We start from the raw sequence: 25,426 nt of genomic DNA on the forward strand, positions 1-25,426 counted from the left end.
CAAGACTGTAAAAATGGATTTTTGTATAAAATTACATGGATTTTAAATTCTGGCTTAGCTTTATTAAGACAGACCAAATAAAGCTTGTCTGTGGCCTGCAGTTTGTGACATGTAATTTCTAGGTGGGGCTGCCCCAGCTCTCTCCATGGGGTTCCTACCAGTACCTTGGGGTTCCTCGAGCCTTGGTACCCACTGCCAGCTCCAAACCTGAGCCTTATTTTTCGTAATTTTCCCCTCATTGAATAATTTCCTTCTTACGTGAAATTGATGAGCATGTAAGTCAAGCTTTGAGGTAGTTTACAGTTTTAGACCTTAATGGCATTGTAGTTAATTTGGGATGAATACTTCTTCAAAGGTTTTAAGGTTTTGTCTTCCTTGATGCTGATGAATTAAGTTGTACTGTTTGGAAGTGTTTTTATAGGTCAAATGGCATTTTCATATGGTTAACTTAATATGTCTAGTGCTTGGGAAATTTTGATGATTAGAACAGGCTTCCCATGTGGTTCAGTGATAAAAAAAAGAAAAAAAAAAAAAATCTGCCTGCCAAGCAGGAAACCTGGGTTCAATCCCTGGGTCAGGAAGATCCCTTGGAGAAGGAGATGGCACCTCCAGTATTCTTGCCTGGGAAATCCCCCGTGGATAGAGGAGCCTGACGGGCTACAGTCCATGGGATTGCAAGAGTCGGACTAAACAACAACAACAATAATACTGGGGAGAAAGGCAGAGAGGTTTTGCTAGATTAATTACGGAGAAACAGCAATGTAGTAAAACTGTGTTCTCCTGTCTGCCTCCGTAGGATGGCTTTGACCGAGCTTTGAGTTGATACCTCCGTGCGGTTCCCCATTTTCACTGTGTCTGTTCTTTGGGTGTTGAACACAAGTTTGTTTTTCTGTGTGAGGACTCATCGCATGAGAAAAGTTCTTTAGGCTGCATGTTGAGAATAGTGTTCCTTGATGCTTGTGCTTAGTCGCTCAGCCTTTTCCGACTCATTGTGACCCCTCTGTCCATGTATTTTCCCAGCAAGCATACTGGAGCAGGTTTCCGTTTCCTACTCCAGGAAATCTTCCCGACCCAGTGATCAAACCCATGTTTCCTGCATTGGCCTGCGGATTCTTGACCACTGAAAGTGAAAGTCACTCAGTCGTGTTCGACTCTTTGTGACCCCATGGACTGTACAGTCCATGGAATTCTCCAGGCCAAAATACTGTAGTGGGTAGTCTTTCTCTTCTCCAGGGGATCTTCCCAACCCAGGGATCGAACCCAGGTCTCCTGAATTGCAGGCGGATTCTTTACCAACTGAGCTGTCAGGGAAGCCCCCCTTGACCAGCGCCCTGTGGGAATCCAGTGTTCCTTTAGGCCTGCTACTATTAATTATTTATCAGAACTGCATCGTTGCGCCTTCTTGTTTTCCTTTTAGAGTTGAGATAGGAATTGATGCATTTGGTGAACTAATCTCACGTGGCTTTGATTTCCCTCTATTGCGTTCCCCAGGCTCCATTTTTGTTAGCATTCATTTGAACTTATTTGATATTGAGCGTCTCTGCACACTACCTCAGATCTTTTGGGGGATTAAGCAGGATCTAAATAAATAGCCATGTGAGGGAGTGCGTGCCTGGTGTAAAGTCAACTGGGGTGTAATTCATGGCAGAGGATGGGAAATACACCATCTCCGTTTGAGGGTGTCGTGGGGAAAGAGATGTAACATAGAGATGTTGGGCTTGGCCACCCTGGTTGCAAGACAGCTGTGTTGCCGGGAGTGTCTTCCAGGATCGAGGAGGGACCGGGGAGGCCATCCGGGCAAGTGTTGGGCGCCCTGGCACTCATTTATCATGTGCCTTCACTTTGCCCTCTCAGACTCCATTCTCCTTTGGCCACTTGTTTAGTGTCTGCATGGCTTGCAGTTTCATACAGATCGTAAACTGGTTCTCACAGTGTCCACGCCGAGCCTCTCATGAGCCGCCTGAGTGGGTACCAGTCAGGTACTCAGTGTTTCGAGGGCTTAAGATGATAAATGGAGATGATACTTGGGGTGTTGTACTGTTGTCTGTAGACATGGTATGAATAGTTTTTTTTTTTCATACTACAATATATGTCTATATATGTGTGTGTGTGTGTGTGTGTGTGTGTGTGTGTATTTGTTTTATATTTGTAACACAAAATTAGAATGAATCTTTTAGGGTAAAGGGAAAGGAAAATATTGATGTTGAGGAGGTAAAACCATAGTGTCTATTGAACGGTGATCACAATATGCTTATTCCATTGATATAGTGACCTTTTATAATGGGATCCACTGTTCTTTTATTCATTCATTTTGCTGTGTTATATGAGTTCCACATGAACAGTTTTGGCACAGTACAAAATTTTGTCCTGCTTAAAGTCTTCCTTTTCCAGGATTTTAAACATGCTTGGTTTAAACAACTCAAAATCAGTGCAGCTGTGCTTATTTAAGGTTTGCATGTTACTGGACACCCTGGGCAGTTGCAAGGTACCCAGTCATGATAGGAAGGACCGTTCTCTTTAAAAATAAACCGGTAAACAGTAAATTGCAGTTATTCCAACTTGGCTTTTAGTCTGTTTGTCTAAGTTGTTTTGAGAAGCCCATTGATGATTTGTTTTCAGTTTCACGTCTCACCTTTGGGTTTGGCAGGTATGAGGAGGAACAAGTTTGGACAGGCAGGTCATCCTCCCCAAAAGCAGAGTGGCAGGCCTAAAATGCCTGCAGTCTTGAGGCAGCTGGTGTCCGGGAACTCCTTTCCTGGGTCTCTCCTGTCAGCCCCCAGCGTGTGAGACGCAGCTGACTGCCGGCAGCCCACTGTTTTCTGCTCTGATCCTTCTTTCTGCAGCTGGATCCCAAGCTCCTGCAGTGCAGGGACCATGGATTATTTTGTTTCTGCCGCCCCCATGACTCGGGCCTCCACTCTGAAAGCAACCAGAATCTTGATATTTTTTTTAGCAAAGGATCTCTTTAGACTCTGAGACTTAAAAACTGGTGTTGAAAGCCAGTACTGTTTCTAACCTGAGAGCATGTCCAGACTACAGGCAGTGCATCCTCTGCAGCTGAAAGGTCTGTTTTTGTCTTTTTACTCACAATGGCAACAGTGATGATCAGAGTATGGGTTCAGCAAGCACTGCCTGTGTAATTTTGTGCCTAAGACTATTCTAAGTTATTTAGATTAATTTTTTAAAAAAAAATTGGCTGTGACATGTGCCATCTTAGTTCCCTGACCAGGCATTGAACCCGCGGTTCCTGCATTGGGAGTGCAGTGTCTTAACCACCGGACCACCAGGGAAGTCCCTAGATAACTTGTGAAAAAGACATTGGAATCAAATTCCAGACCTGCCACTTACTTGGGCAAGTCGTCTAATCACTCCATACTTCAGTTTCCTCTTCTGCAAAACATTAATATAGGATTGATTTGAGGACTGAATGAGATATTACCATAGTATTATGTCCTTCAAGCTTTCGAAATCTTTAATTGAAGCTTGGCATCTAGGAAGAACTCATTATACAGATGCTTTCCGAATGGTAGTAAGAATAGTCTGCCCCTTTTCCAGTTGATGAAACTGAGGCTTGCAGCGGTTCCTGCAGCACAGACCAGCTGCTGTGGCTCGCCCTGGTCAGAGGCCTGGTGAGGGCAGAGCCTGCATGGGGACACAAGTTGGTCTGAGTGACGGGCTTAACTCCTCTTTTCTTCTACTTCTGTACAACCCCGGGGGTTCATGTGATGATTATAGTCTGATGTCCCCTTTGTGAAAACTAGGTAATAGCCCCAACTTGATTGCAGGATGTGATGTGCCCAAGACAGCCCCTTACCTACTGCAGTCAAGTAGCGTGGTAAATAAATTACAAATCCATGTGCTTTTACCCATTACATTGTGTGTACGTGCTAAGTCACTTCAGTTGTGTCCAAGTCTTTGTGATCCTGTGGACTGTAGCCCACCAGGCTCCTCTGTCCATGGGGTTCTCCAGGCAAGAATACTGGAGCGGGCTGCCATGTCATCCTCCAGGGGATCTTCCCAACCCAGGGATCAAACCTGGGTCTCCTGTATTGGCAGGCTGGTTCTGTACCACTAGCACCACCTGGGAAGCCCACCTATTAAATTACTGATGAGAAAGAGATCCCAGATAGCAAATACAGAGTTTACTTAGAACTCTAAAGAGTGATGACTCAGAGCATGGCTGTCTGCAGGCAGACTTGGGTCAAGCTCAGAGCTCTGGTTCCTACTTGTTTATCACTGAAGCCTTAGTTTGCTCAGCTGTAAAATGGAGGTAACAGCAGTGTATATCTTAAGGTCGTGTGAAGTTTTTTCTTGTAAAACAATAATTTATGTTAAAATATGCAGTAGTCTTAGACATATGTTAAGCTACCAGTGCATGTTAATGATTGTTGTTTTAGTATTACAGTTTAGAAGGACAGTTTTGTGTTGTAAAGGTTCTATCTAAGTCATTTTAAGAGTTACCTTCTTCTGAAATGTGTGAAATTATTATTAGAAATTGCCTTTAAAAAAGAAAAAGAAATTGCCTTATAAGAGAAATTGTGGAATCACTGATATGTATGACTTCATGTGATGGCTTATCAGTGCTCTTCAGATGCATTTTTAGTGTAAGTTTTTTCATATTGGTTAATAAGAATGTCAATGAAAGATAAGATGTGCTACTTCAATACAAAATGAAAAATAAATATTCTATTCTGCCCATATTTGCCATGTAAGGAAGTTGGAAAGTTTGGAAATTGTTGCCAGGTTGTATAAGGGCTTGACTTCCAATCACTGGCCTGAAACAGCAGGTTCGCATCTTATTTCTTGTTCACCTTGACGTTTTCCACGTGTTCTTCTCATCTAGTTCTAAACCACAGTGCCTTGGTTGCCTCCGCTCTCTCCTCTCTTCTTTAGAAAGTCAGCAGCTATAGGAATTCCAGCTGGCCCTTGCCTTCCTATGGAGGCAAAACTTCCAGCAGAGGAAGCAAGAGGAGACTGTAGTCACCTGTGTCGAGGCTGGGATTGGATGGACATCACGTAGCTGCCTGGGACAGAAACGGGCGGGACCAGTCTTCCTCCTCCTCCTCGTTAGCATCTTCTTTTGACTCAAGCCTTGGGTTCTTGATAACCAACCGGAGTGCCTCAGTACATCTCCTGGATCAGGGGAATCTAGTCACACAGGGGGCCCCTCATGACCTCTGGTCGAAGCCCCTCATTTTACTTGGGAGAGGGCAGTGAGCTCCTGAGGAAAGAAGAGGCTTGCTCAAGTCACACTAACTCTTGGCGTCGCCAGCCCCCACTCTCCAGCTGGGCTTTCTGCTCTAAACCCAAGTCCTGTCCCACGCTCGTGCACGTAGCAGTCCTGTGGAGACGGTGGGGTGCTCCCGGGTGATTTCACGTAGGTTTCACGTCCCTTCTCTCCTGCCTTCACCGTCATCCCCCTTATTGGGCTCTGAGCGTGTTTTCCTAGTTTTCCCTCAGTTTATAGGAGTGCAGAGAGTGAATGGCCATTCATGTCTCCTCTATCTTAAATTTCTGTGGCATTTTCTCAGAGGACAGGACTAAGGGTGGAATATTTTTTGTTTTTAAAGGAAGTGAAACCCCAAGATATCAAAGAAGGAAGGAAAGCAGACAGGCTCCGAAGGGGCCAGATAACACTCAGCTAAATAAAAACAACCACTCTAATTTAGTTTTCCATCTCCCACTTATATCCTGGAGTGCAATAAACCATCTCAATATTCTGTCTGCCAGGAAATTTTTGACTCAGTCTCTTCATGGAATAGGATTTTCTGACTAATTACACTTTTTCTTTTCTAGGCTATATCCTTAAATATGGTATTCAACAATCTGACTGCTCCTCCAGCGTCTTCTCCTTCACCCACATACACTCAGAACACTTTTCAGATAGGTGTTAGGAACAGTAGTCTCAGGACAGGATTTTGCTGAAGCGCTCAGAGAATACATCCCCTTGATTCCTAGTTTCAACCTTGAACTGGCAGAAATAATAATGCAGTATAAAAAGATGATAGTATAAAATCAAAAGTTTCTGGCTCTGTTTGAAAAACCACAGTTTTTGTTGCTCATTTTGCTAGTAAATTGGAGTCTCTAATCAGAATTATGAAAGAAAACTCATGTTAAAAATGTTAATATGCCTAATGTGAAACCAGACCCCCTTTGAGAATATGATACAAAATACTGTAGCAGATGAATCTTGACCTAGTAAATCGAAAAAATCTCCCTACCTTATGCTCACCTATCTTTAAAAATCCTTATTATAACTTAGAAGAGTTCACATTTCCTTCTTGATTCCCTCAATGAAATAAAAGCCTCCCCGTGACTTTGAACATGAACCAGACCCAAGCTGTCCCTAAGCCATTCGCCACTAGCTAGGCGGTTTGCTCAGTGCCTTCCCAAACATGTTCTAGCATGATCTCTTAAGGAATCAGGGCAAGGATTGCCGTGTTCTTTGTGTTACAATGAAAAGATTGAGATTCTTTTATCAAAATGAAGCAGTTGGGAGAGAAAACCCATCTTTTTTTCTTTTTTCTTTTCTTTAGATCTCCTTTTAAAAGAAAAGTGAATGAAGGATTATGAAACAAATTTCAGTATGGCGTCTAGGGAAGCAATTATAATGAACTTTGGGGTTTACTCAACCAATAAAGCAAATCTGATTTAAAAATTCACTTAATAGAAGTGGTTTCCTTAACATCATTTCCACATTTGAAGGCATAACGCACGGTTTGCTTAACAACTGCCTGCCTGAGCTGGGAACAGTGAAATTCCGTGAAGCACAATGGCCCGCATTTCAGAAATTGTTCCCTCCCAAACAAGACTCGTGGTTCTAATTCACTTAGATTTCTAACTCTTGCTTTCTCTTCAGATCTCAGATTTAAGCAGAGGTATAATTACAGTCTTAATCAGTGCTATGTCCTACCAACCATGGCTTTTAAGAAAATAAAATATTTCATTTACCTTTCATTGCTGTGGCTGGCTGTCCATTCACCTCATACAGGCGTCTTCAAGTCGAAACAGGTTTCCCAGTGTCAATTAAGAGTAAGCCTTGAAACTAAAGCTGGCAGGGAAGTACGCTTTTTGTTAAAGCATAAAAAATAGTCATTTTCCCGCTCCCCTGCCAGGGCAGGTGGGTCTCCCCTGCCTGCCTGAAGCCTGTCCTTTGGGGCCCTTTCGAGCCCTCCTGCTCCGGAGCAACTGGGGCAACTGGCTCTCTTGCTGATGGAAATGACTCACACCTGAGAGGAGGCGAGGTGTGTAGCCGGGGAAAGCGCTTCCTGAACCCGCAGGAACGAGACAGTGATTCACCTGCAGGGAACACAGAGGGCTGGAGCCCGGAATGCCGGAGGACGGTTTAGGGAGCAGGGTGTCCAGTCTCAGGCTGGGCCTTGCCGAGTCAGACCCAGTGCTGAGAGGGGTTTGCTGCTGGTGGTGGGGTGGTGGGAGGACAGACTTCCTGTTGCTAGTTGGAAAATACGCATTTACTAACCTTCCCACTAATTAAATTTGGAGTTAAAGCGGATCAGACCATCTCTAATAAAAGACGTTTCAGGATAGTATTCTACACATTTAAGAACAGAATTAAATATGTCGATACTGGTGATTGATAACTTGGGAAACCTGTGGTGTTGCTTTTGAGAATCTGTTGAAATCTATATACTTGTTTTCACCTATACATAAATCTAAACGTTCAGAACATTTTAAATAAAATTACTTAGGTGTCCAGTTTTCCTAATCTCTTGAAATCTACAAGACAACTTTTTTCTCTATTAAAAGATCTTCCCATAATGATAAAGTTATGTAATCAAATCACTTTTTCCTATTTGTAATTAATTTTAGAGCTTCCAAAAAATGTCCCGAAGACTCCAGTGTTTTCTTGAATGCAACATTCAAACAAAGAAGTAAAAAGATAAAAAATTTATCACATATAATCAAAACTTGTTATTTTCATGAATGAAGAGAAAGATAAATGAAAATAATGAAGGTGGAACATTTTTTGAAGTTAGTTAAATCAGTAATAAGTATTTAGTTAGTAATTTGCTTATGCCTTAAGGAGATAATGTATATGTACTCATTTTTTTTTTTCAATGTATTCAATGTAAATACCAAGAGTTGAGTAGTTGTTTCTTCTATTGCCTTTTTCTAAACAAACAAAAACAGACAACTAAAATTTAATGGTTTTCCATTCCATTCTGTTCAGGGTGGACTAAGTATGTTGTGGATGAGTAGCTAGCCCTAGGGAAAGCCTCTGAACAAAAATTAGCCAACTTAATAGTGGTTCAGTCTTACAAGAACTTATCAGACTTAGCAGCCATACTTCATTCAGGTTGGACTCTGCTGATTGTCCTTTGGTACTTCTCCAGGGATTGCCCTTTATCGCTGAAGCCATTTCCCTGCATCCTGAGGGGGAAAGTTATGCCATGCAGGCCTGAGTTGGAGAGACTTTGTTTTTCGTGAGTTGAACTTCTTGCGGTTTGTCACTGTGACCCCCAAATAGTAACTGATGTGCTGCCCAAATGGGAAACCTCACTGCCAGAATAACCAACTGCCAGTCTTAAAAGCATCCATTCAAGGGAGCATACCCCATGTAGTCTCCTTAAAAGTATGTTGGGCAAAGACCTTCTCTGCAAAGTCTGAGGATTATCATCCTTCAGTTCCAGTGGTGGGTAGGAATTCATGTGAGGGGGCGTGTATGGACAAACATTTCCCAAGCTTCTGTGGAGGGGAATAAAGGCAGTTCTGTTATCTGCCTCATTTTTTTTTATTGGAGTATAGTTGATTTATGATATTGTGCCAGTCTCTGCTGAATAGCTGAGTGACTCAGCTATACCCATACATACATTATTTTTTCAAATTCTCTTCCATGATGGTTTATCACAGGTTACTGATATAGTTTCATGTGCTATAAATGAGGATCTTTTTGTTTGGTGGTGGTTTGGTCACTAAGCCATGTCTAACTCTTGTGACCGTAGCCCACCAGGCTCCTCTGTGCATGGGATTTCCCAGGCCAGAATTCTGTAGTAGGTTGCCATTTCCTTCTCCAGGGGATCTTCCCAACCCAGGGATCAAACCTGCATCTCCGGCATGGGCGGGTGGATTCTTTACCACTGAACCACCAGGGAAGCCCAAGTATGTGGCTAAGGTCTGGAAAAGATTAGGCCGTGCCCCGGCCACCCTCAGGAGGAGAAAAAGAGGACCACCTACTGGACTGACACCAGCTCCAGCTACCGACTCCGGTATTCTTGCCTGGGGAATCCCATGGACAGAGGGGTCTGGCGGGCTACAGTCCAAGGGCTCGCAAAGAGTCAGGCACAGCTTAGTGACTAAACAGCTGGTCATATAACAGTGGGATTGTGTATATTTAAAAGCTTCTTTCACTGGTGATGCAAAGTAGGTTTAGTAGTGAGAAAGTTAACATGAGGTAGCCTTTATGCATTCATCTTAAAGCCCATTATGCGTATCTCAAGTTGGGACTTGTAAAAGCTGGTCATACTTACTTAGCATTCAGAAAGGGAAGTAGTACAGGTTTAGTCAGAAAAAAAAAGTGTAATGCTTTGATGAAAAGAGCAGCTAAGAAATATCCCATAACTTTATTATTATTCAAATCACTGAAAGGTTAACCGGCATAATTTTTTTCTGCTGATTTTTATAGCAAGTCTCACATTTCATAAAAGCCACAGGAGACTTTATAACCATAATTATCTTGCTGCTTCATTGGAAGATCCTATTAAATGCAGAGAAGCTCTTTTAATAATTTTCTTCAGCTATTGAAAACCTCAAATTTATTTTGAATCCAGGACCACGGACGTCCTAGGATATGCTTGTGTTTCTCTACCAGTACAGTGTTTTTTTAAAAAAAATTTTGTTTCATTATTTTCTATAATAATATTACTTTTAGATATGTTACGCTTACAGGTAAGTTGAGATTATAGTTCAGCCAAATTTTAAACTTTCATACTGGTAGTTTTCACATCCTCCCCTTTCCCTCTCCTTCAACACGTTTTTGAGGGAGACCTATTTGAAGTTGAAGTCATTGTGACCAGTGTCCCCAGCCCTCACTGCTTCAGCATGTATTTCCTAAGAACTAGGGTATTTTCCTACTAATCACGGCACTATTATCAAACAAGCGATTACTTCTGAAGCAATAATAAATTCAAATGTTTAGTCTGAATTTTTCTATTTCCCAGTAACATTCCTAATAATTTTTTGATGTGAAACTAATGAGTTTTACATTGCATTCATTTTTATTTATTTTTTTTACTGGTTTATTCTTTTGTTCTTTAGAACAATCTGCTTTCTTTGTTTTTTTCCTTAATTTCCTTGGCTTTTAAAGATTGGTTTGCTCTGTATTTGCTAGGTCCAGCCCATGGGACACTTAAATGGAAATACTTTTAAATGTTTCTGAGGCCTTTTGGACATATTAATCTGAAATCTACATTGGCGTTTAAAAGCTTGAAGTAAAATATGAATATCTATAACTCTTGTTTTGGACAAAGACCTGGTTCATGACTCCAAAATCACTTTTGCTTTGGGATATTGGACAGTTGATTCAAATTTTCTTGACTTCATTGTTCTGCAAAACTAGGATTCATTCAGTGAACTTTAGAAAAGAATCTGTGTCATCTTTCAAAATATGTTCTTAAAGAGACAGAAGGACTCAAGGAGAGACTGTTTCTATAGTACCTTTAGAGGAATGAAAATAGGTAGTGGTGTTGATAAGTCTTCCTAAATCCTGGAGTAAACTCTTTACCCTACTCCTGCTTCCTCACTTTTTAGTATGAGTGAAGTGAAAGTCACTGAGTGTCTTGACTGTTTGCGACCCCGTGGACTATAGCCCGCCAGGCTTCTCTGTCCATGGAAAATCCAGGCAAGAATCCTGGAGTGGGTAGCCATTCCCTTCTCCAGGGATCTTCCTGACCCAGAGGTTGAACCTGAGCCATCTGCAGTGTATTGCTAAGGCTTGCCCTGGTCTTGTAGTCACCTCTCCCTTGCATAGGTTGCTTCCTCTCTGCTCCCTTTATTTGACTTCTCTGCATTGGCCTGGCCCCAGGCATAATGTTCCCATCTCCAGTGTTGGTAGGCACAGAACTTGTTGCCTAATTTTCTCTGTCTCTATAATCTTTGATGCATCCATTTCTTCTTAAAGGAAAGCACACACATAAAGGGCCTCCAAATCCTTCCCAGTACTCGATCCCATTATTACTAAACAAAGATGAGCAGGGGTCTAATTGAAACATAGTTCATATGATATGTCTTTCACATGTAGTCAGAACATACAACAAGGATTTTACTAAAATCACCAGATCTTCCTGTCCCATCTCTGTGTACAAAAGTCACTGTAATTGTGGCTTACCATGTAGTCAGTAACTGGGATTTGTGCTGAGTATAATCATTACAAACCCTTTAATGTTGTCCACACTGAGATTGGTATCTTTAGGTCCCTATGTTTGAATTACTGTGTTCAATCTGTCATTTGAGATGATTTGTATTTATTAGGTCTGCTTTAAATAAAGCTGCTTACCTTTTCCTGGTATGAGAACTTCATGTGTAATGGTCAATTAAAGGGAAGGGATGGTGTGGAGGCAAATCTGGAGATACGCCTGCATCTGACTCCTGCCCTCACATTGATGCTTTCTTCTGTGTTCTGCTGTTTGATCCAGCTCCTCATTTTGAAAGTCTTGGTTGTGAGGGATGCTATCAGTACTGACGAGAGTCCCGTAACTGGGGGTCCTGAGATTCTGTCGTGAACTTCAGCCTGTCCACTTAGGAGCTCTCTTACTTGGGGCAAGTCATTATTACATCTGAGCTTCAGTTTCTTCTTCTGAAAGAAGAGTGTAAAGTGTAAATGGGATAATCTATGGGATAATTCCTACAGTGTTTGAAACTTGGTTGGTGCTTAGTAAACAGTATCATTTTTTGTTTGTTTTGTCTTGCTTTTGTTTTTGATCAGAGGACAGAGCGAGAGTATATAAATGAATATGAATAGCAGTAATTTCTCTGAATGTAAAGTTGGAATGGTTATAAATTCCAGCTAGAAAGTCAAAGTCAGTTAATAATGTTTTGGTTGCCCTTAGAAAGCGCTTAGTTTTCCTTTAGTGATGACATGGTGATTGCTTGAAATACTTTTTATATTCTTTCTTGATCGCTCTCTCTTCTGAAAAGGAGGAAATCAGGGCTAGCTTATTCCAGATTGGGATACTGTGGGAAGGTGTAAAAGCTGAGGTCAGGCTATGTGGGTTAAGAAGAGGAGTGGTCTTCGCAGGGTTATGGCATTAATGCTTCGCTCATGAGTTCAGGCATCCTTCGCTATGGGACATTTCAGTGATAGAGCTAAATAGAATAAAAAGCATGAAAAGCATAGAGTAATATGATATAAATTTAATGCACAAAGCTAGTATTTTTTATAACTATGAAACTATTCAGATATGTATTAGATAAAACTCTTTAAGTGAATACCACTAAGTATGATCACATACAGGCATATAATGTTTAAGTTGAATTTAAAAAATAAAGTTGAATGTTCTATTGCCATGCCTTAGAATTTCTGTCCTTTATTGAGCCCTTCTTTGCCTGAAATGTTCCTTTGGTATCTCTAATTTTCTTGAAGAGATCTCTAGTCTTTCCCATTCTACTGTTTTCCTCTATTTCTCTGCATTGATCACTGAGGAAGGCTTTCTTATCTCTCCTTGCTATTCTTTGGCACTCTGCATTCAAATGGGAATATCTTTCCTTTTCTCTTCTCTTCTTTTCACAGCTATTTGTAAGGCCTCCTCAGACAGCCATTTTGCTTTTTTGCATTTCTTTTTCTTGGGGATGCTCTTGATCCCTGTCTTCTGTACAAGGTCAGGAACCTCTGTCCATAGTTCATCAGGCACTCTGTCTATCAGATCTAGTCCCTTAAATCTATTTCTCATTTCCACTGTATAATCATAAAGGATTTGATTTAGGTCATACCTGAATGGTCTAGTGGTTTTCCTCACTTTCTTCAATTTAAGTCTGAATTTGGCAGTTAGGAGTTCATGGTCTGAGCCACACTCAGCTCCCGGTCTTGTTTTTGTTGACTGTATAGAGCTTCTCCATGTTTGGGTGCAAAGAATAAAATCAATCTGATTTCAGTGTTGGCCATCTGGGGATGTCCATGTGTAGAGTCTTCTCTTGTGTTGTTGGAAGAGGGTGTTTGCTATGACCAGTGCGTTCTCTTGGCAAAACTCTATTACCCTTAGCCCTGCTTCGTTCTGTACTCCAAGGCCAAATTTGCTTGTTAAGAAGAGGTGGCAAGAATACACAGAAGAACTGTGCAAAAAAGATCTTCACAACCCAGAATCACGATGGTGTGATCACTCACCTAGAGTCACACATCCTGGAATGTGAAGTCAAGTGGGCCTTAGGAAGCATCACTATGAACAAAGCTAGTGGAGGTGATGGAATTCTGGTTGAGCGATTTCAAATCCTAAACGATGATGCTGTGAAAGTGCTGCACTCAATATGCCAGCAAATTAGGAAAACTCAGCAGTGGCCACAGGACTGGAAAAGGTCAGTTTTCATTCCAATCCCAAAGAAGACAATGCTACAGAATGCTCAAACTACTACACAATTGCATTCATCTCACACACTAGTAAAGTAATGCTCAAAATTCTCAAAGCAAGGCTTTAGCAATTCGTGAACCATGAACTTCCATATTTTCAAGCCAGTTTTAGAAAAGGCAGAGGAACCAGAGATCAAATTGCCAACATTTGCTGGATCATCGAAAAAAACAAGAGAGTTCCAGGAAAAACATCTATTTCTGCTTTATTGACTATGTCAAAGCCTTTGACTGTGTGGATCACAATAAACTGTGGAAAATTCTTCAAGAGATGGGAATACCAGACCACCTGACCTGCCTCTTGAGAAACCTGTATGCAGGTCAGGAAGCAACAGTTAGAACTGGACATGGAACAACAGACTGGTTCCAGATAGGAAAAGGAGTATGTCAAGGCTGTATATTGTCACCCTGCTTATTTAACTTATATGCAGAGTACATCATGAGAAACGCTGGGCTGGAAGAAGCATATGCTGGAATCAAGATTGCCAGGAGAAATATCAATAACCTCAGATATGCAGATGACACCACCCTTATGGCAGAAAGTGAAGAAGAATTAAAGAGCCTCTTGATGAAAGTGAAATAGGAGAGTGAAAAAGTTGGCTTAAAGCTCAACATTCAGAAAACTAAGATCATGGCATCTGGTCCCATCACTTCATGGCAAATAAATGGTGGAACAGTGGAAACAGTGGCTGACTTTATTTTTCTAGGCTCCAAAGTCACTGCAGATGGTGACTGCAGCCATGAAATTAAAAGACGATTACTCCTTGGAAGGAGAGTTATGACCAACCTAGACAGCATATTAAAAAGCAGAGACATTACTTTGCCAACAAAGGTCCATCTAGTCAAGGCTGTGGTTTTTCCAGTGGTCATGTATGGATTTGAGAGTTGGACTGTGAAGAAAGCTGAGCGCCGAGGAATTGATGCTTTTGAACTATGGTGTTGGAGAAGACTCTTGAGAGTCCCTTGGACAGCAAGGAGATCCAACCAGTCAATCCTAAAGGAGACCAGTCCTGGGTGTTCATTGGGAGGACTGATGCTGAAGCTGAAGCTCCAATACTTTGGCCACCTGATGCAAAGAGCTGACTCATTGGAAAAGACCCTGATGCTGGGAGGGATTGGGGGCAGGAGGAGAAGGGGACAACAGAGGATGAGATGGTTGGATGGCATCATGGACTCAATGGATATGAGTTTGAGTAAACTCCGGGAGTTGGTGATGGACAGGGAGGCCTGGCGTACTGCTGTCCATGGCGTCACAAAGAGTTGGACACTGAACTGAACTGATGCCTTAGAATGTTACATTTGTCAATTAAGTTTTATTACAGAAGAGGTGACTGTTCACATGCTGAGTGAAGCTCTGAGTTTTTTAAATCATTGGTTTACCTACCATGGGGCTTACCAGGTGGCTCAGTGGTAAAGAATCTGCCTGCCAATGCAGGAGATGGTGAGTTCGATCCCTGGGTTGGGAAGATCCCTTGGAGGTGGAGATGGCAACCCACTCCAGTATTTGTGCCTGGAGAGTCCCATGGACAGAGAATCCTGGTGGGCTTCTGTCCATAGGGTCACAAAGAGCCGGATGTGGCTGAGCACAAGTTGCCTACTGTGAGTCTCAAGTTCAGTTCCTTTCTCCTTCAGTTTTCCTTTCTCTTTGAGCACTCCTCCCCGTGTTCTCAGCTCACATGCCTCTCGCTTCATGGTGATCCTCAATCCCTTTCTCCCTGCAAGCACTCTATCCTACAGTGGGTGCGGGCTGGGCTTCAGAAACCCTGGGCACGTGGGCTTGAAACGTTGGCATGCCCGTTTTGTGACCACAGCTGGTTTTCTTGGTCGTGTGGCTCCATCCGTCCTGTGACTTTTGCCCCTGCCCCGTTGCCTCTTTCGGGAGGAGCATCTTTACTCTGCACTGCATGAGACACACAGGAAGGAGCGACTCTGGCTCCTCTTGGGAACGCGTGGAAAAAGCTGAGCTAGTGTAACAGCTGTCCTTACTTCCTCCTTGCAATTCTTGTCATCTGACTGGTCCTTCATGGCAAGAGTAGCTTGTCATCCCTCCCTTGACATTACAAACTGGGGCTCCACCCACCTCCTCCTTCGGGTGACCACTGACATCACAGTTGTCCATTCATCACATTCGACCTCCCAGAGTGTGTGATTCTGTGGACCATCACTTCTCCTTGCATCTCTCTTGTTCCTTGTTTCCCAGGGAACGTCTTGTTGCTCCCTGTCGTTCATCGATCCAGTCCTGAGCACCGTTCCTCTTTTTCTGTCTCTTCTGTCCATGAGGCTTGGGTAGCGTGGCCTCTGAGGTGCATAGCTCGTTCCTTATTTTCCCCCTTTCTTGGGAAAGATGATTCCCACAGCTTCTGATCTGGCTGTGTCTTGAGAGCCCGGGATCCATATTTTGCCCCCACTACGTAGACTCCTTGACTCCTTGACTCTCTCACTGGTACTTCATACTCAACACACCATCACAGCACAGCACATCACCCAAGCTGATGTTCCTCAGGGCAGTGATTCTTGATTGGGATGGGGTCCAGGGGGTACTATGGACCCCATTGAGAATACATTTTGCATATTCATCACATACGTGTTATATAGAAACCCCTTCTCTCCTGTGATGTTGGACTCAAACCCTCTCTCTCTCTCTGAAAATGGCTCTGAGATCCATATCAGATTTCTTTCCACTTGGCTCTTAACACTGTATAGATGAAAGACTTCTTTAATTGATCTCCTGGCCTCAGTGGCTCTATTAATCCAGAATCACTGTCTTGCTGACAAATTGATTTTCCTAAAGCACAGCGCAGAGAACATAGTCTCCACTTCAGCCACCGGCAGTGGCTCACAGAGAACTCCAGACAATCCCTGAGTGCTGTGCCGCAGGGCCCATGCTCACTTCTCAGGCTCGTCCCCACCCCACGCGTGCTTCAGCAGTCTGGACACCCCCACTCCCCCGGGCCCTGTGGCCCCTCTCCCTGGACCCCAGCTCAGGGACCAGCCTCCTGCGCCGTCCTCCGAAGGCTCTGAGTGCTGCAGGGTACCCTTTCAAAGGCTCTGGTTCTTCATCAGGGCCCAGTTCACACTTCCCCATCCTCCGAGCCTTTCCTCAGTTTCTCCATCCGGCATTAGCTGTCTTTTTCCCTGAGCTGCTTTGGTGAGCTAATTCTGTCTCCTATTCTGGGAGCCGATGGCCAACAGGTGAAGAATGCACTCCAATGCCCAAAACACAGAAGACGTGGGTGCGATCCCTGGGTGGGGAAAATCCCCTGGAGAAGGAAATGGCAATCCGCTCCAGTACTCCTGCTTGAAAAATCTTAAGGACAAAGAAACCTGGCAGGCTACTGCCCAAAAGGTTGCAAAGAGTCGGGCATGACGGAGTGACTCAGCATATTCCACGAACCACATTTTTCTTCATGGTGGTCTGTGTGCAGCCTCCAGAGAGGCCAGGGGCCCTGCATGAAGCTCCCGATGGAGGGTTGGCTCAATGAATCAGCCATCCTATGCTTGGTGAGGTTACCCCTCTTAAGAGCTGGAGGGGCCGCACAGGTCTCTGTGGACTCGTGGTGGAACTGTCATACCGCTGAGGTTGTTGAGATGCTTTTGTGTTGAGAGCTCTCTCTTTGGGAGCCCCCTCCGCATCACTGTCAGAGCAGGGGCTTGAGGTCACCCCTGGCGGAGTGTGGCTTGCTGTGTGTGTCAGGTGTGGCCTGGAGGCCCCCGCTGGGCGTCTGTCCAGCTCCGTCCCTGCTCTGGGCTGGGGTCAGGGCCTCCAGCACAAGGGAGCTGTTCACTCCGTGCCTCAGTTTCCTTTCCTGGTTTGTCCCCTTCGGGACAAAGGGGACAGTCTCCTGGGACAGAGTGAGAGAGGCCATGACCCTTGTAAGGTCATTCATCGCGACGTGCCGCACACATAGTAAAGGAGGCTGAGGCCCTGGGAGCTGCCTGTTAGCTTCGAGGTCAAGGATAATTAGCCGGCTGTCTGTGGGCTGCTGGGGCCCACACACGGATGTGTTGTTTTTGTGGGGCCGGGGAGTGTGGGAGTGGCTATGGAAGTTTTGAAAATAACAAGTAATAGGGCAGAAGAGACTGGATTTAAGATTTCTCTCGAGAACATTAGAAGATCTATGGTAGGTAGTTGTTAAGAATAGATGGTTAAGCTCAGAAACCAGCATCTGAATGAGTCTTATCCTTGCTACTTACAAGCTGTTCGACCCCATGCAAGTTGCTTAACTTCCCTGTTTCTCAGTCTTTATATCTAAATTGGAAATAACTATAGGTCTTCCCAGGTGGCTCAGTGGTGAAGAATCCACGGGCAGTGCAGGAGATGCAGGTTCGATCCCTGGGTCGGGAAGATCCCCTGGAGGAGGAAATGGCAACCCACTCCAGCATTCTTGCCTGGGAAATCTCATGGACAGAGGAGCCTGGTGGGCTACAGTCCCTGGGATTGCAGAGTGGGACGTGACTGAGCATGCACACATAGTACTTGATAGGCTTCCTGGGATTATTAATTGGAACAGTGTACTTGAAGATCTGGACACGCTTCCCTGGTCCATCGTAAATAGTAGATAATGTGTGCTGTTTTTGTTGTTGCTGGTGCTGATTTTATTATTGCTGTGGCTACCAGCTAGCAACTCTGGGCCCAAATTCCCTCCTGTGCCAACAGTTGGCCCTGAGTAGTAGATGCCCCCCTCCGTCCCCTCCCCAGGTGAGACACGAAGTCTCCAGGTAGCCATAGTTCATGTCGCTGCCTGTCACCTTATGTGTGTCCTGCTCCCTTAATAACAGTTGTGTTTGTTCCTGGTGACAGATCCTGCCGCTGGGCATTCATGTCCAGGAGTACTGTGCTTTATGGTTCTTAACACATGTCCCAGATGGATGGCATCGTCATCTCCTCTCCTGGAAACTTTGTCCCAGTTTTCAGCCCAGACCTAGTGAATCAGAAACTCTGGGGGCAGGCCAGTGATCTACTCTTAGAGCTGGTTCTGGTACCTGTTACAGTTTGACTACTGATTTCACACATGGACTATATTCATATTACCTATGTTTGGTTTCCATGTAAAATTTAAAATGTTGTGTTTTGTTTTTAGCCACTTCAAATGATGTGTAAATTCAACGCTTTTCCTCAGTAGGGCTGCTTTTCAACCTGTGCTTCCTAAGCTGTTCCACACAGCTGGGTGTGGGTTCCTCTGCTTGGAGGTTTTGTTCTGGTTGACATCTATGTGGGTGTGAACTTTGATCTGTTCACTTACTGGAGGAATACAGATTATCCAGGGTGATGGTGAGAGAATTTTAGAAAGGAGACCTTAGAAAGTCATGGAACAAGCTGCATTTAAATGAACCTGGAATGTATGAAGTGGTGAGATTAACAGGATTGAATTGAACAGTTATTCTGTATTCTCATGTCACCATCACTTTATCAGCCAGCTACTCCTGTGAGCTGGGAATTCACGCCGCTTCTCTGTCTCTCCCTTCCCCCCTTACAGTGCTCTCTCTTGGTTTCCGAAGAATAATTCTGTGTCGGGGTAATACCCTCTCCTACTTCCCCTGCATCAGGGGTATTTGGAAGGCCTTATTCAGTATAAATATTTACGTTTTAGATTTTTATGAAAGCCCTTAATTGTGCTGTGAGCTTACGGAGTTTACCAAAGCTCCTATTTCCCCCCATCTGTCTTCTTCTGTGTCACTAATGACCATGGGTCTAGGGCCCCACGCTCTGAGTCTTCTAGATTTTAGTACTTGTGATCGCTAGATGGAAAGTTCTTCTCAGGTAGTTGCTTTTCATTTTGTGAGTATGATTTTAAGATGACTCTTCTCTAAGTTCTTGGTAGATTATTTCGTTCTATACCTCAGGTACTCTGCTTTTAACTGTAATATTACTGTAATGGAATATATATATAAAATAAATATCACTCTGGAGGACAGATTTGCTACTGAAATTTTATCTTGAAAGATATTTCTGAAATATATTTCTTGTCTTTATCCATTCAGTGTATACTGAAACTATTTAGATGTAAAATATACATGGGTTATATCACCAAGCCTAGTTGGATGGGTGACTTCAATGCAGTTATTTATAATACATTATTAGAGTCTGCTCATGATCACATAATGTACTCAGTAAAGGTAACATGGATTTAGTGGCATCTCTTGATAGTCATTATGACTTAATTCTTTTTGCAAATAAAAATCAGGCACTCAAAGTACTTTCTAAGAGTTTTGCTGATTATGATATGCTACAGTTACAAATTTTGTTTAACCAAAACCAACAGTGCATAGCTTAAGCATTTTGTCAGTGGCTCTAAAACTGAAATGATGATAGACATTAGCCCCCAAGCTATACATGTACTGTTCAGTAATCCTCCTTCCTTCCTGGTCATTCACTAGTGAACCCAAGAACGCCCCCTCTTCCCAGGCTTCTGTGTACATGCATAGGAGACCAACTAAAAAGAGCTCGAGCTTTTAAGAAATTTATGTCATGTTTTGAAAAGTAAAACATCAGTGAGAATTGGCTTCCCTTTTGCTTTTCTGGTATATAAAAATAAAGGTAGTTTGGTTTGGTATATTTTATCACATATTTATTGCTTGCACAATGGGCTACATTCTCTGCCCTCAGAAGTGCACATAGGTTATTAAAAGAGTAGATACATCTGTGAATCAGTAATTACAAAGCAGTGTGATCATTACAATATTTGAGGTATGACAACATACAGATGAGGGCGTGATCAGGTTTGGGGCGATGTTGGGAGGTGAGCCAGATGAGATTTCATGGACTGAGTGATGGCAACTTAGAGTTCCATGGATAGGTAAACGTTTTCTTGGTGAGTCAGAGGGAAATTTACAAGTTCATTGACACAGGGGTAAAATAGGAACATGGCATTTTCTGATAGTTATAAACATATATAAGAGAGTTCCAGGGATGGAAGAACAGTTTGGAGAAAAGGCTAGAAAGGTCGGGCACGTTCTAGGGTCTCGGGGCCATGGAAGAAGACGTGGGCTTCACATTCTGATGGTTGTGTTGGAGCTACTGGCATATCTGCAGAGCATGAGTACTCCTTTGTACATTTTATCTAGAAGGCACAAATCAACACCCACATTGCAGATGAACATACTTTGAGTTTTTTTTTTTTTTTTTTTTAACCACAAAGGTATTCGGGAAAATGCAGAGATATATAAGTACAAGTAGGTCATCATCCTCTAAAAATTTCCCAGTATGGATATTTCTGATTGTGGGTCAACATTTCTATCTATAAACATACCAAGAAATGGCATAATGACACATTATATTTAAAATATTAGTAATTTATTATCTGTTGAAAGTATCATGGGTGATACCAAGAAAACATGACATATTTTCTGTTTTTAAAACATGTTGCCTTTCTTAAAGAGTCTGACCCCCATTAGAGGATACCTTCAGGAATACCGCTAACTGTAGGAAATCTGCGTTGAGATTCTGCCCAGATGCGGGAGAAGTAGTTGTTTTCAACCAGAGGTGTGAGGAAAGAGCATGGAGGTGCTGGAAGGCTTTGCTGAACAGGTGGAATATTGAACCACCGTTAGAGTATCTGCTGGGCAGAGGGAAGATTCCAGAGAATAAGAATACAGTGTTCTTGCTCCTGAATTGTACACACTTAGGCTGTATTACTGTATTTTATATGACTTAATAATGCTGCTTGTCCATCCTATAGTGTGGTGGCATACTGGGGAAGAGGTCGTTTGTAATTGTAAGGAGAGTCACCTTCATCTGGTGTCAAAGGGCTTTCTGACCTACTCCCCAGAGGCTTTCCATCTAGCATCCGTTTCAACCTCCAGCTTCAGTTTTCACCAAAGGACTTGCAGGTTGTTTTTCTTGTTGGTTTTTTAAATTGGCAAGTGGGATAGAAAAGCAGTAGGGTTGTTTGAATTACATGTGCAAAAGAACGTGAAGAGGCATTTTAGAGTGAAGGAATATATTTTTTTATACTTAAAAAAATACGTGTTTTTAGAAACATACATTTCCCCATAATACACCTTTTCCAAAGTGGAAGTGAATGCTCTTGAAAAGGTGACCTCTGGTGGCCACCATTTGCTTCCTATTGTGCTTCCTCCTACTAAGGCTTTATTCTGCTACGGAGAGATTGCAGTGGAATTAAAGTTGACATGATCCTTTCTATAAACCAGGATAGTAAAAAAGTAACAAAACTTTTGTTCTAATCCATTTTTTTTTCATTGCCTAGGTTTGATTCCCAAGTAAATTGTCATTTGAAGTCTCATCAATAAATAGTTAACCATGATAGAGTTATCACCCTAGCGTTATATTGTCCGACTGACTTGTCTGATTTTCCTGAGTGAATGCTGCAGTCTGTCTCCCTTTCATGCACGGTATCCTCTCCGTGAATCTTTTACATAAGAATATATATATTAAGGGATCCATGCAAATGTTAGTTGCTGCCAGAAAGAGAGTTGTTTCCTTAGCTAGGAACAATTGATTTTGCAGTTGACAGTCAGTCTTACTGTTGGTTTGACTGTGAGTATATGGGATTCTGGAGAAGTGGAACGGGGCGAAACACAGAAAGAAGACAGCCACGACAACAAACACTTTACCTCCTAGCCTTTTGTTGTTCTTGCTGTCCTTACTCTTGGACTTCCTGTAAGAATCATACACCTTTTTTGCAATGACCGTATAGAAGAGAAGCATTAGGACAAAAACAGTCCAGAAGATGAACTGGGAAATGTAATTCACTGCTTCATGCCATTTCAGCCCCAGAGGACCCTTTAAGGAGGCACACTTTTTCACAGAAGATGGTGTTGCTTCCTTGTTGCTCAAGATCATGTTTGGCAGCGAGAGGAGGAACAGAAAGAGCCAGATGAAGGTTGAGACCCCTTTGGCAAAAGCAGGTTTTTGTACGAAGAATTTTCCGAAAGGTCTGATGATCTTGAGGAACCTGTCAAAGGCTATGAGCCCCAGCAGTGTAATGCCCACGTACATGGTATCATAAAAGATAACAGCAGAAAAACGACACACGAAGGCTCTGAGCTGCCAGGGTCCGAGCCGCGCATCGGAGAGGATTTTAAATGGAAGTGTGAGCGTCATTATCAAGTCAGCCACCAGAGTGTTCTTGAGGTATACAACGAAGGTGGAGGAGCTGGGAATGTGGACGAACACCCACAGGGCCAAAGTGTTCAGCAGGATACCCGTGAAGAAAACAACGGTGTAGACGGCCGGGAACACCAGCTGTGCGGTCTTCAGGTCTCTGGGGCACCGCTCAGACCCATTGGAGTCCTTCACCACTGTCACGTTCATGGTTTCCAGTGTCAGCTGTCAAAAAACACACACACAGAGTAAAACAAGAAGCATGTCATGATTTCAAAAGGCTCCTTCTTGAAAAGATAGACGTTAGGTTTGCAGCGTTTTTACACCTTAAATTTATTCATCACATTTAATAACTCAGTTGAGAAAGCACATGTTGCTTCTGGCTAGCATTTTTAAAGCCCATAGTACAGTTTTGGTACTTATTTAATAGTCCCATTGCTTTCATACCCTTATGAAATTCAAATAACAGATTCTACCCCGTTCCCAGGTTCTACTTTTACTTAACATGGCAGTAAAATAAAACTGCCTAAGAGGTAAAAGTATTCATGCTGGATTGCTTACATCGTGTCATTTCCTGTGCGTATAGTCTATGGTTTATAGAATGTTAAACTTAAAGCATTTTTCCCTCTTGAACATATTCTATCATTTATAAGCAAGCCACTCATAATAACAATTGAAATTCACCTCTGTTTGGAAGGAAACTCAGCTCATTGTCTTCCGATCGATCGAGGCAGTCGTTCGTTCAGCCCATGAAAGGCGTATGAAGCAAATGCTGTTCTGCTTTCTTATACTGAGTTTCCTTCCTCATTTTCACGTGTGCGGGGACATCCATTAGAACCTCTTCACATGTAATCCTTTGAGGGGGTTCTCTAATAAGGAACCTCTTTATTTTAAACTTATGTACTGTTAATGTACTATGGTTTGAATAAATCAGTTCAGTTGCAGTCATTTTTATATTTTTCTTGTATAATAACTTCCCTGCAGTTTATCTTCTCTACATGTTCAATGAAATTTTTAATGCCTTAAAATAACAGGAGGGAGAAATATGAAGAAGATAGCCTTAAATTATAGGAGAGTAAGTGTTGACTCTAAAATCAGACAGCATCATCTGCACCCTTGTAGACTGCTTTTTTCAGAAATCTGTGTTCGTTGGGATGACCTGATGATATCTATAGACATTTATCTTAGTCTTTTGTTTGGTCTTTCAACCTTTGAGAGATGAAGTGATATATTTTCTAAGAGGTAAGGCCTATTAGACCCAGATTTTGGGGGTTAGAATTTCAGATTAACCAATTACTGGGTGGTAGATAATAGACAAATGAGTTAGTAGCTTCATGCCTCATTTTCTCCCATCTGTACAATGGGTTTAATAATACCGCATGCTTCAGTGTTTAGAGACTGAGATGAGTGCCTAGAATAGTGCTGACTACATGTGAAGCATGAAAAAAAGGTTAGCTACTCAGTGCCCTGGTGAACGAACTGCAGATTTAAACGGACATACACTGTTTTACTTACGAGAAGGCCATTTTTGGAACTCTCTTCCTGTATTTGTGACTTAGTGCTAAAGATTTCAGGAATTTCATCAACCTTGCGCCAAGTTCTGTAAAATTTCTGAAAGGATGTAATTGTTGCTTTTGTAAAGAGAAAGTAGTTGTCTATGAAGAAATGTTTCCTCACCAGATAAAGTGAAGGAGGAAATCAGATCTTATGAGGTAATGTGGCGTTCTCCATGGTAAGTTTCACTTCATATTTCTTGCTGTGAGTTTTACCACAGGATTGGACTAGACTGTTGTGTGGGCTTGATGGAGCATTTTCGGTGAATTCTGAGAATTCAGTATCCCACTGGACATTTTTCTGAGAGAATAGGATGCCTAATGATTTGGGTTGGAACCACCATCGTGGTGGCACAGTTGAAAAATTGGTGTTTTGGCAGACGGGTGGAGAAGGAAGCTGTGGTCCATATACACGATGGAATATTACTCAGGTGTTAAAAAGAATGCATTTGAATCGGTTCTTCTGATGTGGATGAAACTGGAGCCTATTACGCAGAGTGAAGTAAGTCAGAAAGAAAAACATCACTATGGTATATTAATGCAGTATATATGGAATTTAGAAAGATGGTAGCGATGACCCTATATGCGAGACAGCAGAAGAGACACAGATGTAAAGAACAGACTTTTGGATTCTGTGGGAGAAGGCGAGGGTGGGATGATTTGAGAGAATAGCATTGAAACATGTATATTATCACATGTGAAATAGGTCGCCAGTCCAGGTTCGATGCATGAGACAGGGTGCTCGGGCTGGTGCACTGGGATGACCCTGAGGGATGGGATGGGGAGGGAGGGGGGAGCCTCCCTGTACATGTGTCAGGATGGGGGACACATGTACACCTGTGGCTGATTCATGTGAATGTATGGCAAAAACCACTCCAATATTGTAAAGTAATTAGCCTCCAATTAAAATAAGTAATTAAAAAAAAAAAGAAAAATTGGTGTTTGACGTAGATAAATTGTTTCTTGGAAATACAGATTTTGAGTTTTATTAATGTAATGGAACATAATTAAAACATATATCCTTTTGTTTGCTTCAGTAGAGGGTGAAAACAAACTTACAAAAATTTAAGTAGAGGGAATAGACCTATGTAATTAAGTATAAATATCCCGATGGCTCCAAATCCATTATTTAGATGCAGGTTTGGGATAGTTTAAGTTTAAACAAGGGCAATGCTGTACAAGTTAATTTCATAATATGAGAACTGGAAATCACTTTTTGGTCAAATTTCAAAATGC

The 25,426-nt window shown here is 42.5% G+C and overlaps 2 protein-coding genes across 7 annotated transcripts in view; one reads left to right on the top strand and one right to left on the bottom strand.

Annotated features, from left to right (window-relative positions):
- Positions 1–25,426, top strand: part of MED12L (mediator complex subunit 12L) — a 355,795-nt gene that overhangs the window by 232,361 nt on the left and 98,008 nt on the right. The gene's annotated exons all lie outside the window — the stretch shown is intronic.
- Positions 21,497–23,436, bottom strand: P2RY13 (purinergic receptor P2Y13). The gene is made up of 2 exons (XM_061168135.1): positions 23,322–23,436; positions 21,497–22,862 (listed from the first exon to the last, which is right to left on the bottom strand). Exon 2 carries the CDS (start codon positions 22,845–22,847, stop codon positions 21,846–21,848), a length of 1,002 nt encoding a protein of 333 aa, XP_061024118.1. The 5' UTR covers positions 22,848–22,862; positions 23,322–23,436; the 3' UTR covers positions 21,497–21,845.

This window comes from Dama dama, chromosome 19, assembly GCF_033118175.1.
Source record: "Dama dama isolate Ldn47 chromosome 19, ASM3311817v1, whole genome shotgun sequence".
Classification (NCBI taxonomy): domain Eukaryota; kingdom Metazoa; phylum Chordata; class Mammalia; order Artiodactyla; family Cervidae; genus Dama; species Dama dama.

Coding starts and splice junctions, on each gene's coding strand:
- P2RY13 (XM_061168135.1), bottom strand. CDS start 22,847: ATGAACGTGACAGTGGTGAAGGACTCCAATGGGTCTGAGCGGTGCCCC.